Source organism: Diplotaxodon limnothrissa, linkage group LG13 (assembly GCF_057381915.1).
Source record: "Diplotaxodon limnothrissa isolate DT_005_m linkage group LG13, D_limnothrissa_male_GT1.1, whole genome shotgun sequence".
NCBI lineage: Eukaryota > Metazoa > Chordata > Actinopteri > Cichliformes > Cichlidae > Diplotaxodon > Diplotaxodon limnothrissa.
The window spans coordinates 33,648,057-33,661,796 of NC_140608.1; the positions used below are offsets into that span (position 1 = coordinate 33,648,057).

A 13,740-nucleotide genomic window follows, 5' to 3' on the forward strand; every position below is an offset into this window, starting at 1 on the left:
AACAGATTGTGAGAGAGTGTTCCAGGGAAAATACAAAAAAAACACGAGACTAGACAAGGACATAAGCAGGGAAGATAAGGGAGAGGAGAAAAAGTGCGTCTGCCTCCTCCGAGAGCCAAAGAAGTTATGTATTTATGTTAAAAAATTTTGATGGCAACAACATATCACAAAAACTTGGGGCAGCCAACATGGCTAGAAGGCTAGAAGAACATTTTGCAACTACTATCGTGGGGCAACCGTGGCTCAAGAGTTGGCAGTTCGTCTTGTAATCGGAACGTTGCTGGTTCGAGCCCCGGCTCGGACAGTCTCGGTCGTTGTGTCCTTGGGCAATCCATTATTATTATTATTATTATTATTATTATTAGAATGTCTCCAAAGCAAAGACAGGCAGAGGGTCACTAATCTGCAAAGATACTGGTGCATCCAGTGGTAACCCTCAGCCTCCTAGCAGACATACCTATGGTATCAATTTCAAAATCCTAGATAACACCCTAAGTTATTGCATTCACAAGATTTTCAGGAAACATGACCTTTGACCTTGACATCAATGAGATTCAATTGCGTGCTAGATTTTTAGTAGATACACCTATGATATCAACATAAAATTCTTACTTGATATTATGATATCAGTGTTGCCTGATGTACTATTACCTCAGCATCCACAATATATAATATCATCAAAAGAATTGATCAATCTAGCAAAATCATGGTGTAAGGGACAAGGGTGATTTGAAAAATTGTTTTAAATTCATTCTGGAAAACATGGATGTTCCAGGCTTAAAAGGAGGGCGAGCACCGATCTTGTTATTAGTGGTTGCTTTCAGTTCAGCTAGAACTCTGATGGTATGGGGGTGCATAAGTGCCTAATGTCTAACAAAGGCGTAAAAAGTACAACTGTTTTTGTGTTAGTTAAGTGGTGTATGTTTATCTTGGTAACTTCGGGGGATACACAAACTTTTTTACAACTGTTTGCGTATGCCAATATACATAATATCTTAGCAGACATTATCAATTTCTTCCAAACGCAAACTTATCGATGAAGTCCAAGTGTTTAATCTTTAAATCCTTTGTGACTGAACAATGTAACCACAACACACTGGGCCCTACTTTTTAAAATGGCAAAGGATCAGCAGATGAAACGTTTATTAACCTCTGATGTTCAACAAACCTACATGAGTGCAGAAAAAAAATCATATTCTTTTCTCTAATTGTAAGATGCTTTCATTAAAAAAAGCTAACTTTTTACAGTATGTCAGTTTATCTTAAAAACTATTTTTGACTTTATTGGACAGTGTTTGGACAGGCTAGCTTACTTATAGTCATGAATTTCTAACCTCTGAAGTTTAGATATTTCGTTAATTTAAGAAAGTCTACAAAGCGTAACTTTTACTGTACTGGTAGACAATGATGTAATTTTGCGCATCCTTGTATCTAATGTTTATTTCATGCTCTTACTTTCCAAGTGAACTGCTTTTCTTTTGTTGTTGGGTTTCTATGGTTAAAACTGGGTCTTTGCACTTACCTCCATGCGTCCCTCCTGCTCCAGTGGTTTGATCCCTGCAAAGATGTCTGGCTCCTCCTCCTGATGGTTGTCAGCTAGCTGTCTGTCTACACCCTCTTCTGAAGCAGCACTCAGATAGTATGCCTGGTAGTCATCTTCACCCACAGCTTCTCCTTCAGCAGCTGCACGTACAGCTTCAGCTCCTTCACGAGCTGCTCCACCTACCACTACTGCTCCACTTCCTGCTACTGCTGCAGCAGACACCAACTCTTTGCAGCCTAGCACTGGCTTAGCAGATGTTTGAGGGGTGCCTGATCTCACTGTAACTGCTGAAACTAAAGGCTGGTTACTACCAGCTGAATCTACATCTTCATCTATGTTAAGTGCTGGCTCCACCTCGGCTTCCTTTTCTGCTGTGCTGGGCATGCCCACAACTATCACTCCATTCTCTTTCAAAGGGAAACAAGGTGGAGCAGGCTCTGCAGCAGCAATTGCTGCAGAGTCACGGCTGCTATGCTTTGTTTCAAAAATCTTGCTCCCTCCACTGTTGCACTTCCGTGAATCTCGGAGCAGTGGACTTGGAGAGGGCAACATCTCTGGTGGTGGTGGGAGAAACTCGAAAGTGTTACTAGCCTCAGCCCCCAAAGCCAGATTGCAGCCGTCATCCAGACTGAGCTCAGCCAAGTCTGGCTCCAAGGAGCTATCTTCACTACTAGTTCTGCGTTTGGCACTTGTATGCTTACTACTTCCTAATCCTCCACCACCGCCAGGTCCTCCTCCTGTTGCCCCCTTCCCACCTCCCTGAGTCAGTTTCAACTTTCCTCCAGAGGAGGAACCCGGGCCTTTGTACATGCACTTTCCTCCTCCATCTTCCAGGGATAGTGAGACACTCCCTCCCAGTCGAACAAGCATCCCTCCACCTCCACTCACTGACAGTCCCTTCCTCTTGGTCAGAATGGTCTCCTTAGGTCGCACTGCTACCTCCTGTTGTGTGGAGTTACTACTTGCCCTGCCTTTATACTCTCCTGCCGGTCCGCCTTCAGCTCTGGCCCCTGATTCAGAAGAGTCAACACCACCTCCTGCAGGCGACTTGATTCCTCTCTGGTGCAGCATTGCCCTGGACCAGCAGAACGTGGCACTCTTCTTATCTGCACTGCAGTAGGTAATGCCATCCAATGGGTAGGCCACCTCCCAGTTGAAATAGCAGGACTCCACAGCAGGTTTAAAGCCTTGAAACAGTTTATCCAGGGACTTGCGATGCTGTCCCCGCTTCACTATCTCTATAACTTTCAGGTGCCACTGCCTCAGCTGACCGGCCAGTTCCAAACGCCTAGAAGAGAATGTCCATAGTCTTTATATTTAACATGAATTGCTACTTCATATTCACTGGCACCCTAAATATGTAGTTACACACAATTAGTGATAAATGTGCTAGCAGAGGCTATTTTTTAATAATAGAATTTATACTTCATGACTAAAATTCTGTGACAGGTGAACCAATCCATGACCAGTATGTAGCACGGTGTCTGTGGTCTGACCTGCAGGGGCTCATAGTGGGGTCGAGCACTGCCAGCCTCCAAAGAACCACCATCTCATCACACATGCTTGCACAGGCATGAGCGGCTACTTCTGACTGTCCGTTGCTCCGGCCAGTATGACCACTAGCACTGCTGTGTGACGCTGATGTGCGAACGCTATACCACCAGCTAATGATCTGAATAGACACAGACAAGTGTGTGTGTGAGAATCAGTGTAATATGTACATAATGATTTCATACCAAATGTATGAAATATACATCCCTGTTTCCAAAGAATGTTGGGTGCTGTGAAAATTCATATCCTGTCCTTTATGCATAGGATATATGCAGCGTATCAGATGATGAACTCAGGAACAGCACCTTTTTTTGTTAAAGTGCCAATTATGAATTTAAGTCATATGCATTGTAGATAAACCAGGATACAGGCTACCCATGCTGCATCAGCTCCTCCTTTAACAACCCGTGTACGCATTTAGGCACAGAGGAGATCAGCTGCTATGGTTTTGAGTGATTTTTTCCATCATTGCCAAATACAGATTTTAGAGGCATTGGGCCTCTTTTGTGTTATTTTTTTGTTTCATAATGTGCCAAATGTTTGGCTGGACACAGGACAGCCTAGTGCTCCAACTCTTACTACATAGTCATACTTGAAGAGAATGTGGTTTTTCCTAATTTCTAAAGCAAGGAAAGGCATCTTTGAACTGCCTTCTCTGGAGCAGTATGTTGCCATCAAGCTATAACCTAATGAAAACATGATATTTACAATTCAGTTGGGTTTTTTGTAGTCTTGTCCTACTTTGAGGGCTTTTTTTTTAAAATAGGAAAACTGCAAAGGCTTCACAGACATTTCTTTCCCCTTTAACAGTACATTAAAAGTAAGGGTCCCATGTCTAAATCTTTTCTTCTTTGTACTGGGTTACTCTCATCTTTTGGAAGTCATCTCAGAGTAATGGCCAACATACCTGTTCGTAGGTGAGGCACTGTTCAGTGAGAATCTCCAGCAGCGGGGCAGCATTGCTGTCTCGCCTCTTAAACATCTCCCTGACAATGGACAGAAGGTTCCAGATGCCTTCTGGCTCTCTACCCCTCAGAGGTCGCAACAGACATGCCCATTCAGCAGCTGCTGGTGGCTCGGTGGATGACAGGTACATGGAGTTCACATCACTGAGGATAACACAAATAGTACTGGTTTAGGCAAAGTAACGCTGAGGTACATTTACTAAAAAACAAACTATATCCAGTGAAAGATTTACTGTAGCACTTTCTCGTCAACACTACGTCATATGCATAAGATGAAGGGTAATCATGTGTGACAAATCACGCCTACCTGAAAACAACAGGTGAAGGCCCACAGAACTTGTGTAGAGTCTTTTTGATGTTGTCACTGAGGGTTGACTCATCCAAATACCAGGTGCTCTGGTCCGATGCTGAAGGGCCTGCTGTTGGATCTACAAAAATAAATTGTGCAGAAATAATTGAATCTTAAGAAAAAACATCTACTCTACACAATAAACTACAGAAGGCTTTGCTTTTCCATTAACAATTAAAAGGCATCAGAGTCCCCCATGAAAAGAAAATGTGGAACAGTAGTGATTTTATAGAAATGCTTTCATTTCTCCAAGAATAGTCTAAGGAGCTTGGAAAGAAAAGCGTCTGGACTTCTTTAAGTTTCTTGAAAATGTTTCACCTCTCATCTGAGAAGCTTTTTTCACTTCTAAGACCAATTGGTGGAGAGTCACAGATTTTTAAACCGTATTGGGAGTGTCCCTAAGAATGTTGTGGACCCCCTATTTTTCCTCTGCCTAATCACATGAGCCAAGGTATGAAAAACAGGTGTGGTTCACAATCAGCCAAGGTTTTGGGTGTGAGACCTTGTCCTACCCTATCCTGTGACTTACTGAGACCAAATGACCCGAGATGTGATGGCTACTCTTTCAAACCATCTGTCTTCTCTGTCCAAAAATTGACATTGGCATCCTCTAAAGAGCGATGTCCTTTAGATGCAGATGGACAGCCGAGTCTTGTCCTGTCAAGGTGGCTCCTGTGTGGCTGGGTCTGAAGTATTTTGAATGTTGTGTTGAATTCTATTCTATTCTATTTTGGGATGTCGTGTTTGGAAAAGTCTTTTCTGAGTTTCTCTGATAAACCTGCTCCATAAGGGATGACAATGTTGTTCCGTTTGTCCTTCTGATCCTCCCTAGTTGGTGTCTGATCTTCTTTTCTGTGCATCTTTACTGATTTGATGAAAGCTCAATTAGGATAACCCCAGAGCTTTCTAAGACAGCTTTTTAAGAGCTTTCTTTACATGTGTATGTTCCTTCTTTTTTCCCTTCTGGCTTCTCCCAACCAATTGCTCTTAGAACTGAAGAAGCTTCTCGGATGAGAGGCGAAATGTCTTCAAGAAACTTAAAGACATCACAAAGTTTATGTGATGCAGCCTCAGATTTTTCAAATGCTGTTTGTTTAGCAATCTGATACTGAACCTGGAGCTCCACACACAGTGTTGATGGCAGTGGACTGTGAGGACAGCAACTCATCCAGGAGTCGCTGGGCTGTAGGCAGGATCTGGAGAGAAATAACTGAATGAATGCATTTTCTTTAATCATTTGGTTTATAGAGATCATAAATAGCTTAAGATACCTGCTGAGGCAGCTCACTGATGAGGTACTGGGCAAACTTTTGAAGCTGGTCTCTCTGCAGTCTGGACAAAGACTCAGAAACTGGAGCCCTAAGACACACTGCTGATGCCTACGCACACACAGACACACACACACCATATTTGTTTAGGTATTTTTAAGGGGGATTGTAAACAGAAAGAAGTAAACAGATCAAATGTAGGAAAATACAGAGGAATGGCATTGCATTAATAGGTCCTTTAGTCAGTAGCCGTCCCAAGAAGCTAAATGGTGGTGTATTTGCATCCTTCCTGAAGGAGAATATTCAGCCATCAGGTCACGCCCTGAAATTCAAACTCATTTGGTTTACACAGTAAGATGAAAATCTTCCTTTGCGGCTGAATTAAAACAACTGCAAAGAAAAGTGGGCAAATTCTTTCAAATCAGTAATGTGAAAGACTAATGGTCCGTTATCACAAACACTTATATATTTCCATCAGAAGTTCCTGGGCAGGTAAAATGACAATTAGAAACACAAACCCACAAAAAAATGATCATAATCAAAAAACAACAAAGTCCCTGGAACGGCAGAATGGATCACTGTTTTCAAGTAAACAGATGACATGCGGAGGAATATTTTTTAAGATGACTGGTCTTTTAAGACGAGAGGTTTTCCAGGATATGTCCATCATCAAAAAGCTAAGTGTATTCATCTTGTTTAATTTTTTCCTACCATCATTTCACAAGAATTCCTTTATATTTTCTTCTTTTTTTTTAAGGAAAAACAAAGAGAAAGACAGGAAATACAGAGAGACAGAGACAGTGTAGTGTCAGGATTCAAACTACAGATCTGCTGCTTTACGCATGCACATGAATTCAGTATGTGTTCCAACCACAAAGTTAGTGGTTTACCCTTTAAATACCTGAATATTAACAAAAACTTACATTGTGGATCCTGAAGAGACAGAGTGCCACCACATGGGCACACCACTTGGCTCCTGCACCACAGGTACAGCTGCAGGAGGTGATGCGACAGCGATCAAACATGACCGCCACGTTGTAGGCTCCTTTAGACTGACTGGACTGAGTGGAGACTACTGTAGCACTGAGATGAAAGCCTTGTAAATGAAAACAGAAAAAAACAAAATCAGCAAAGACAACAATGAGTTTGAAATGGAAGCAAGTGCATTTCTTTGATTGGAAATTATATTTTAGTGTCCGACAGAATGGTTTTGGTTTTGATATTGCTTAGTCTTTTATTTAATATAGCTCTTTTGTGCAAAAGGTTTGCAATCTTACAATGATTAAATTCCAGACCAAAATATTCTCTCCCACAAAAAAAACAAAACGCAGGCATTGTTTGAGGTTTTTCCATTTTCTAATCCATGTCATCACACAACACATTTGTACAAAGTCCTACTAGTAATAAAGGAGAAGGTGCCTCAGTCATATAGCATTCACACCTATGGGCAATTTAGTGTTTCCAATTAACGTATCCCCACTAACTGCATGTCTTTGGACTGTGGGAGCAAGCCGGAGTACCCAGAGAGAACCCACGCAAGCATGGGAGAGCATGCAAACTCCACACAGAAAGACCCCGGCCTGATGCTGCAATTGAACTCAGGACCTTCTTGTTTTGAGGCAACAGTGCTAACCACCGTTAGCCGACCAGCACCTTAACCCACTCTGCATAATACATATCAAAAGTATTTGTCATTAAAAGTTGGATGCGTGTGCACAGCAAATGGCTTTGTAGAGAAACAACTTAAAAGGCCCTATATAGGTGAAAAACAACAAAACAAACAAACCAAAATGTCACCATTTAATGTGGTATTTGGAAGATTTGCAGTTAAAAGTTGGAAATTGGGTTTAGATATTACACATACCCAGCATTCTGAAAACAGGATTATACTAATAGCAGACTTGTAGAAATAATGGAGGTAAATGGAGTACCTTTGAATCACATGATTTACTGTAACCTGCACATGGTGTTATTCTAAGCTTGGTGATTGTAGAAGAATATAGTGTGATATACCAAAGTTAGAACACCAGAGAAATGTTTTCCATAAGAGTACTCATTCTTATGTAAAGGATTACTCTACTTACCAATTTGCAAAGGGTCTTTGACAGCTCTGATCCTATAGAGTTGTTCTCCACGCTGGAATTCATCTGGACTCCCATTAGCAAGGCAGGAATATAATCTGCAGCAGTATGAAACCAAAGTCAAAGAGTCAAAGCAGAGTCAAAGTCAGCATAGCCTAGATAGTTTAAAAAAAAAAAATCATCCTGTTACTTTTATTAGCAGTCACATTGCCAATAAACATCAGTCAACCAGACAGCCATGGACGCCTTTCCTTTCATCCAGTCTCGATTTTGTTTATTTCAATACTTTTTTCTGTGCAAAAATAGTTTTGTTTCCTGTTTGGAAACAAACAGGAAACAAAAAACAGGAGATTGAATTTTCTGGATTAATTTTGCAGTTATCTATTTTACTTTACCTAAATGTTAAATGCAATATTTTTAAACCCAAGGTTGACCCCTTTTTGGATTTCAAATCCGTTGTAGTGGTGGGCACACTAAGAAAATTTGTTACTGTCCACCAGTAACCAACAACCAGTAATGGAGAGAGAGAGAAGGCTGAATATATCTACACTTATGTGCAAAGGTTTGGGCACGTTGCATCTTTTTTTTTTTTATATTTCATGTTTGTGTTTTTATGAATAAACAAACAGAAACCCCAACTGTTACATGTGACACAATCTTTGATTTCATCTGGGTTTAACAGAATATACTCCTAACTTAATGGTTAGTGATACAATATAGAAATAGAAACTATTACTATACTATATTACATGTGAATACATTGATGAATGTTCATTTCTCATTTCATTTCTTTTCTTTTTGATGCAGCATGCTTTTTCCCCACAGCCTTGGTCCAACAGTCTCCGTAACAAAGTAATATTTGAAATTTCCCAATTAAGAGGAATTAATGCATTTATGGTTTTTATCTAAGGCGAATAAAGGGTTTAAAAAACAAATCCTCACCTGATGTCCTCTTCATTCTCAGGGAAGCTCCAGTAGGCAATGCGAAGCTGGAGCTGTTCTGGGACAGGAGGATAGACCTTCTCTACCACTTCAAATGGGATGTGAAAGGCGACCTGTTTTGCTGACAACTCCACCAGTGGAATCACCTGACCATCTGAGGAAAACCATCAAAGAGAAGATGATCAGCACAGTCAGGTGACAAAAAAAATCTTTAATGTCTTATAGGGCTGCTCAAGTAATCGAATTTTAATGACGATTACGATCTGGGCTTTCAACGATCATTAAAAATGACTGAGCCGATTATTAGCCCCTCCCTCGTGCTTTACTCTCGTGCTGCTCCGTGTGGCAAATCGAGCGCACCTCTCTGCATTTCGAATACGTGTCACAACAATTAAGAGCAGCAGTCTCCAACCTTTTTTGCGCCAAGGACCGGTTTATGCCCGACAACATTTTCATGGACCGGCCTTTAAGGTGTCGCGGATAAATACAACAAAATAAAACTAGTACCGGTACCGAAAAAAAGAAGATTTACTCATAACACACGTGAAAAGACCCAGGAAAACTGAGTTAACAACAAAAACGATAACAAAATAACGCTGAAAACCGATAAAAACCCTGAAAACTATACATTTCACACCTGAGCCTCAACTCTCGCGGCCCGGTACCAAACGACTCACGGACCGGTACGGGTCTGAGGCCCGGGGATGGGGGACCGCTGATTAAGAGGACCCGAGGGAAGCTTGGAAAGCTAAGCAGAAGTTATTTGGAGAGAAGAGTGACTGCCGTTGGTTGAAAAGAGAGGTAAAAAAAACTTCAGTGGTGTGGAAACATTATGGGTTCACGGAGTCAGATGTGGATCAAGTAGACAGTGTGTAAACTTTGCTACAGTGTTACATTTTTCATTTATGTTTATATTGCAAACATTTGCACTGTTATCAGTATTTGCACACTATTTTATATTATTTTTTTGACAATCTTTAAAGTCATTATTCAATACCTTGTTATTGTTAAATAAATATCGTCAAATAATCGAGATCTCACTTTCAGTGAAAATAATCGTGATTATCATTTTTGCCATAATCAAGCAGCCCTAATGTCTAACTTAAATTCTTGCCAAAAAAAGTAATAATTTTTTACTAATCACGGTCTTCCCACAGAAATATCATTAAGTATACTGTAGCTACACTCTCTCTGAACTAACCTCATTATTTTCTCCAAGTCATTAAAAATGTCTTACCATTAACTAATGTTTCAAATTTAAATATGGTCGGTTATCCCTGTTAACTGGCTACATGCCACAGGCTTTTATGGTGGCTGTAATTAAACCATTGCTTATTTGATCTAGACGTGTTAACCAATTATAAGCTGATTTCTAACCCTTTTATTTCAAAGGTTTTCCTAATAGTTGTTGTAACACAACTAGACAGTAATTTGCGCCGGAATGATTTAACAAAGTTTCAGTCACTATTTAGAGTGGATCACAGCACAACACCAGTGAATGTTACATATGATCTTATGGCCTCTGACAGTAAACTTAAAGCACTTCAGTTGTTCCATATTTTGTCACGTTACAGCCATATTACAAAATGCAACATTCATTTTTCACCCTAATAGTTTACACATGAATACTCCGTAATGTAAAAGGGAAGCGTTTGCTTGAAAATCTTTACTAATCATCAACAACATGGTCTGGGCCTCCAGTAACAGTGGGAGGAATCGTTCAGTAATTTTTGACCAGGGTGTGTCCTGCAGAGTATTTTTTCAACAAATATGTAGCACCGCTTTCTTTCACCTAATCAAAATGATAATAATTAGAAACGTCCCATATGTTCCCTCATCCCTGCAAGACTGGACTATTGTAATGCATTAGTATTGTACTCTTGGTGCTCTAAAAACTCCCTGAAAAGCCTTCAGCCTTTTTTATATTCCTTAAGACTGGCCTTTATACTCTTTGGGGTTTTGGAGTTGAGCACACTATATGCTCTGTAATCTGAATACTTGAATAATCAGGCTTTGTTATATAGCTTAAAGATCTCGTAGGACCAAAGCATCTAAACAAAGTACTTCACTCTCAGACTGCAGGCAGTGAACTGTGGTTCCTACAGTTCCTACAAGTAAACTGGGAGCCAATCCCCCTCCTCTGGAACCATTATACCAGTTTGATTTCAGGAGATAGACACTAACTACTTTCAAAATTAGACTTCAAACTTTACTGATCCCAGTTCACCCTGGTCCAGTCGTCTGTTATGCTGCGATAGGCTCAAGCTTCGGCGGGACTTCCCATGATGCAATGAGCACTTCTCCACTCCACTCTTTACTTTCCATGTGTTTATACAGCACTGGTGTATGTCACTAAATTTCTCCAGTAGCTTTAGTTGGGTCTTTGACTCTATGTTCTCCTTTCTTTTCTCGTTCCCTGTAACTTGGTATCAAAGTGTGTGAAAATACAGTGCCGATCAAAAGTTTAAGACCACTTGAAAAATGGCAACAAGGAATGTGGTCCCGTTTCAGTTTTCAGTAAATTGCATGCTCAAAAAATGTTTTGTCTCACTCCCATTTCTTCTCGTTGCATGCTGAAGTTCTACTTGGAACCTTGGTAAAATCCAAACATGCAAAATATGATTTTTTTTGCCATTTTTCAAGTGGTCTTGATTGGGACTGTAGTATTGCCAGTGACAGAGTGACATATGTTTCTAAAATATTTTGTTCTTGACACACTTTCACTTCATTTCAAGCTGTTTGTAATGAATCATGCAACCTGAGAGAAACCAATAACAAAACATTTCTTAATATTGTAATTCTGAAAAAGTAAAGTGAAAATAACGGCACAAAAGAAGAGATGGACAACACTAAATGTGGGTAGCATAACCATAATGACAGGATGCTTATTGAGAGCATAGGGGTCTGCCAGTGAAATAAAAAAGGCTTCAGATTACAGACCTCATTTACAAGCTACTACTTTTGCTGGTGTTTACCATATATGGAGGAAAGCACTGTTCATATAATGCCATGCTGGTGTAAAGGCCCCAGGGTTTGTGGTAAAAGGCCATAGGAAAGCCACCAAGAAAAGCTGACCAGCAGTCCTGATCTGTTTTAAGTATATCGGTAAGCTAAGGTATAGTGTGATAAAATACACGTTTCGATGTTTGTTTGCCTTGCTGAGATAAAAACAAATGCAAACATCAAGCACCACTCATTTTTCCCTTACATTTATGGAAATAACTGGCTTCAATTAGAAGGGCCTGTTTACAGGGAGTCATAAAGGTAATGACTATTTAAATCAATTTCAAATAAACATAAAGCCTGTCAAAGGTCTCAGAATTTATATCTATGTTTCACTGCTTTGCAAAGCTGTTCAATTTAACCAGAGGCTGAACGCTGCCAACATTAATCAGAGCCACATACTGCCATTTCCCCCCTCAAGTAGTAAGAAAATAAACAATTTTCAGTTACAGTGGGGCAAAAAAGTATTTAGTCAGCCACCGATTGTGCAAGTTCCCCCACCTAAAATGATGACAGAGGTCAGTAATTTGCACCAGAGGTACACTTCAACTGTGAGAGACAGAATGTGAAAAAAAATCCATGAATCCACATGGTAGGATTTGTAAAGAATTTATTCGTAAATTAGGGTGGAAAATAAGTATTTGGTCACCTCAAACAAGGAAAATCTCTGGCTCTCACAGACCTGTAACGTCTTCTGTAAGAAGCTTTTCTGTCCCCCACTCGTTACCTGTATGAATGGCACCTGTTTGAACTCATCATCTGTATAAAAGACACCTGTCCACAGCCTCAAACAGTCAGACTCCAAACTCCGCCATGGCCAAGACCAGAGAGCTTTCGAAGGACACCAGGAAAAGTATTGTAGACCTGCACCAGACTGCGAAGAGTGAATCTACAATAGGCAAGCAGCTTGGTGTGAAAAAAATCAACTGTGGGAGCAATCATCAGAAAATGGAAGACATACAAGACCACTGATAATCTCCCTCGATCTGGGGCTCCACGCAAGATCTCATCCCGTGGGGTCAAAATGATCATGAGAACGGTGAGCAAAGATCCCAGAACCACACGGGGGGACCTGGTGAATGACCTGCAGAGAGCTGGGACCAAAGTAACAAAGGTCACCATCAGTAACACACTACAACGGCAGGGAATCAAATCCCGCAGTGCCAGACGTGTTCCGCTGCTGAAGCCAGTGCATGTCCAGGCCCGTCTGAAGTTTGCCAGAGAGCACATGGATGATACAGCAGAGGATTGGGAGAATGTCATGTGGTCAGATGAAACCAAAGTAGAACTTTTTGGTATAAACTCAACTCGTCGTGTTTGGAGGAAGAAGAATACTGAGTTGCATCCCAAGAACACCATACCTACTGTGAAGCATGGGGGTGGAAACATCATGCTATGGGGCTGTTTTTCTGCCAAGGGGACAGGACGACTGATCCGTGTTAAGGACAGAATGAATGGGGCCATGTATCGTGAGATTTTGAGCCAAAACCTCCTTCCATCAGTGAGAACTTTGAAGATGAAACGAGGCTGGGTCTTCCAACATGACAATGATCCAAAACACACCGCCCGGGCAACAAAGGAGTGGCTCCGTAAGAAGCATTTGAAAGTCCTGGAGTGGCCTAGCCAGTCTCCAGACCTCAACCCCATAGAAAATCTGTGGCGGGAGTTGAAAGTCCGTGTTGCTCGGCGACAGCCCCAAAACATCACTGCTCTCGAGAAGATCTGCATGGAGGAATGGGCCAAAATACCAGCTACTGTGTGTGCAAACCTGGTAAAGACCTATAGTAAACGTTTGACCTCTGTTATTGCCAACAAAGGTTATGTTACAAAGTATTGAGTTGTATTTTTGTTATTGACCAAATACTTATTTTCCACCCTGATTTACCAATAAATTCTTTACAAATCCTACCATGTGGATTCATGGATTTTTTTTCACATTCTGTCTCTCACAGTTGAAGTGTACCTCTGGTGCAAATTACTGACCTCTGTCATCATTTTAGGTGAGGGAACTTGCACAATCGGTGGTTGACTAAATACT

General features: G+C 40.9%; 1 protein-coding gene across 1 annotated transcript in view; it reads right to left on the minus strand.

Annotated features, from left to right (window-relative positions):
• The window catches only part of zswim8 (zinc finger, SWIM-type containing 8), a 62,164-nt gene that overhangs the window by 40,474 nt on the left and 7,950 nt on the right, over nt 1–13,740 (minus strand). Inside the window, exons 2-10 of the mRNA XM_085368990.1 lie at nt 8,700–8,853; nt 7,761–7,855; nt 6,600–6,772; nt 5,680–5,787; nt 5,523–5,604; nt 4,367–4,487; nt 4,002–4,203; nt 3,040–3,215; nt 1,523–2,831 (exon numbers count right to left, since the gene is read on the minus strand). Of these exons, the coding sequence (XP_085225116.1) occupies nt 1,523–2,831; nt 3,040–3,215; nt 4,002–4,203; nt 4,367–4,487; nt 5,523–5,604; nt 5,680–5,787; nt 6,600–6,772; nt 7,761–7,855; nt 8,700–8,853 (2,420 nt within the window). The remainder of the gene's footprint in view (nt 1–1,522; nt 2,832–3,039; nt 3,216–4,001; nt 4,204–4,366; nt 4,488–5,522; nt 5,605–5,679; nt 5,788–6,599; nt 6,773–7,760; nt 7,856–8,699; nt 8,854–13,740) is intronic.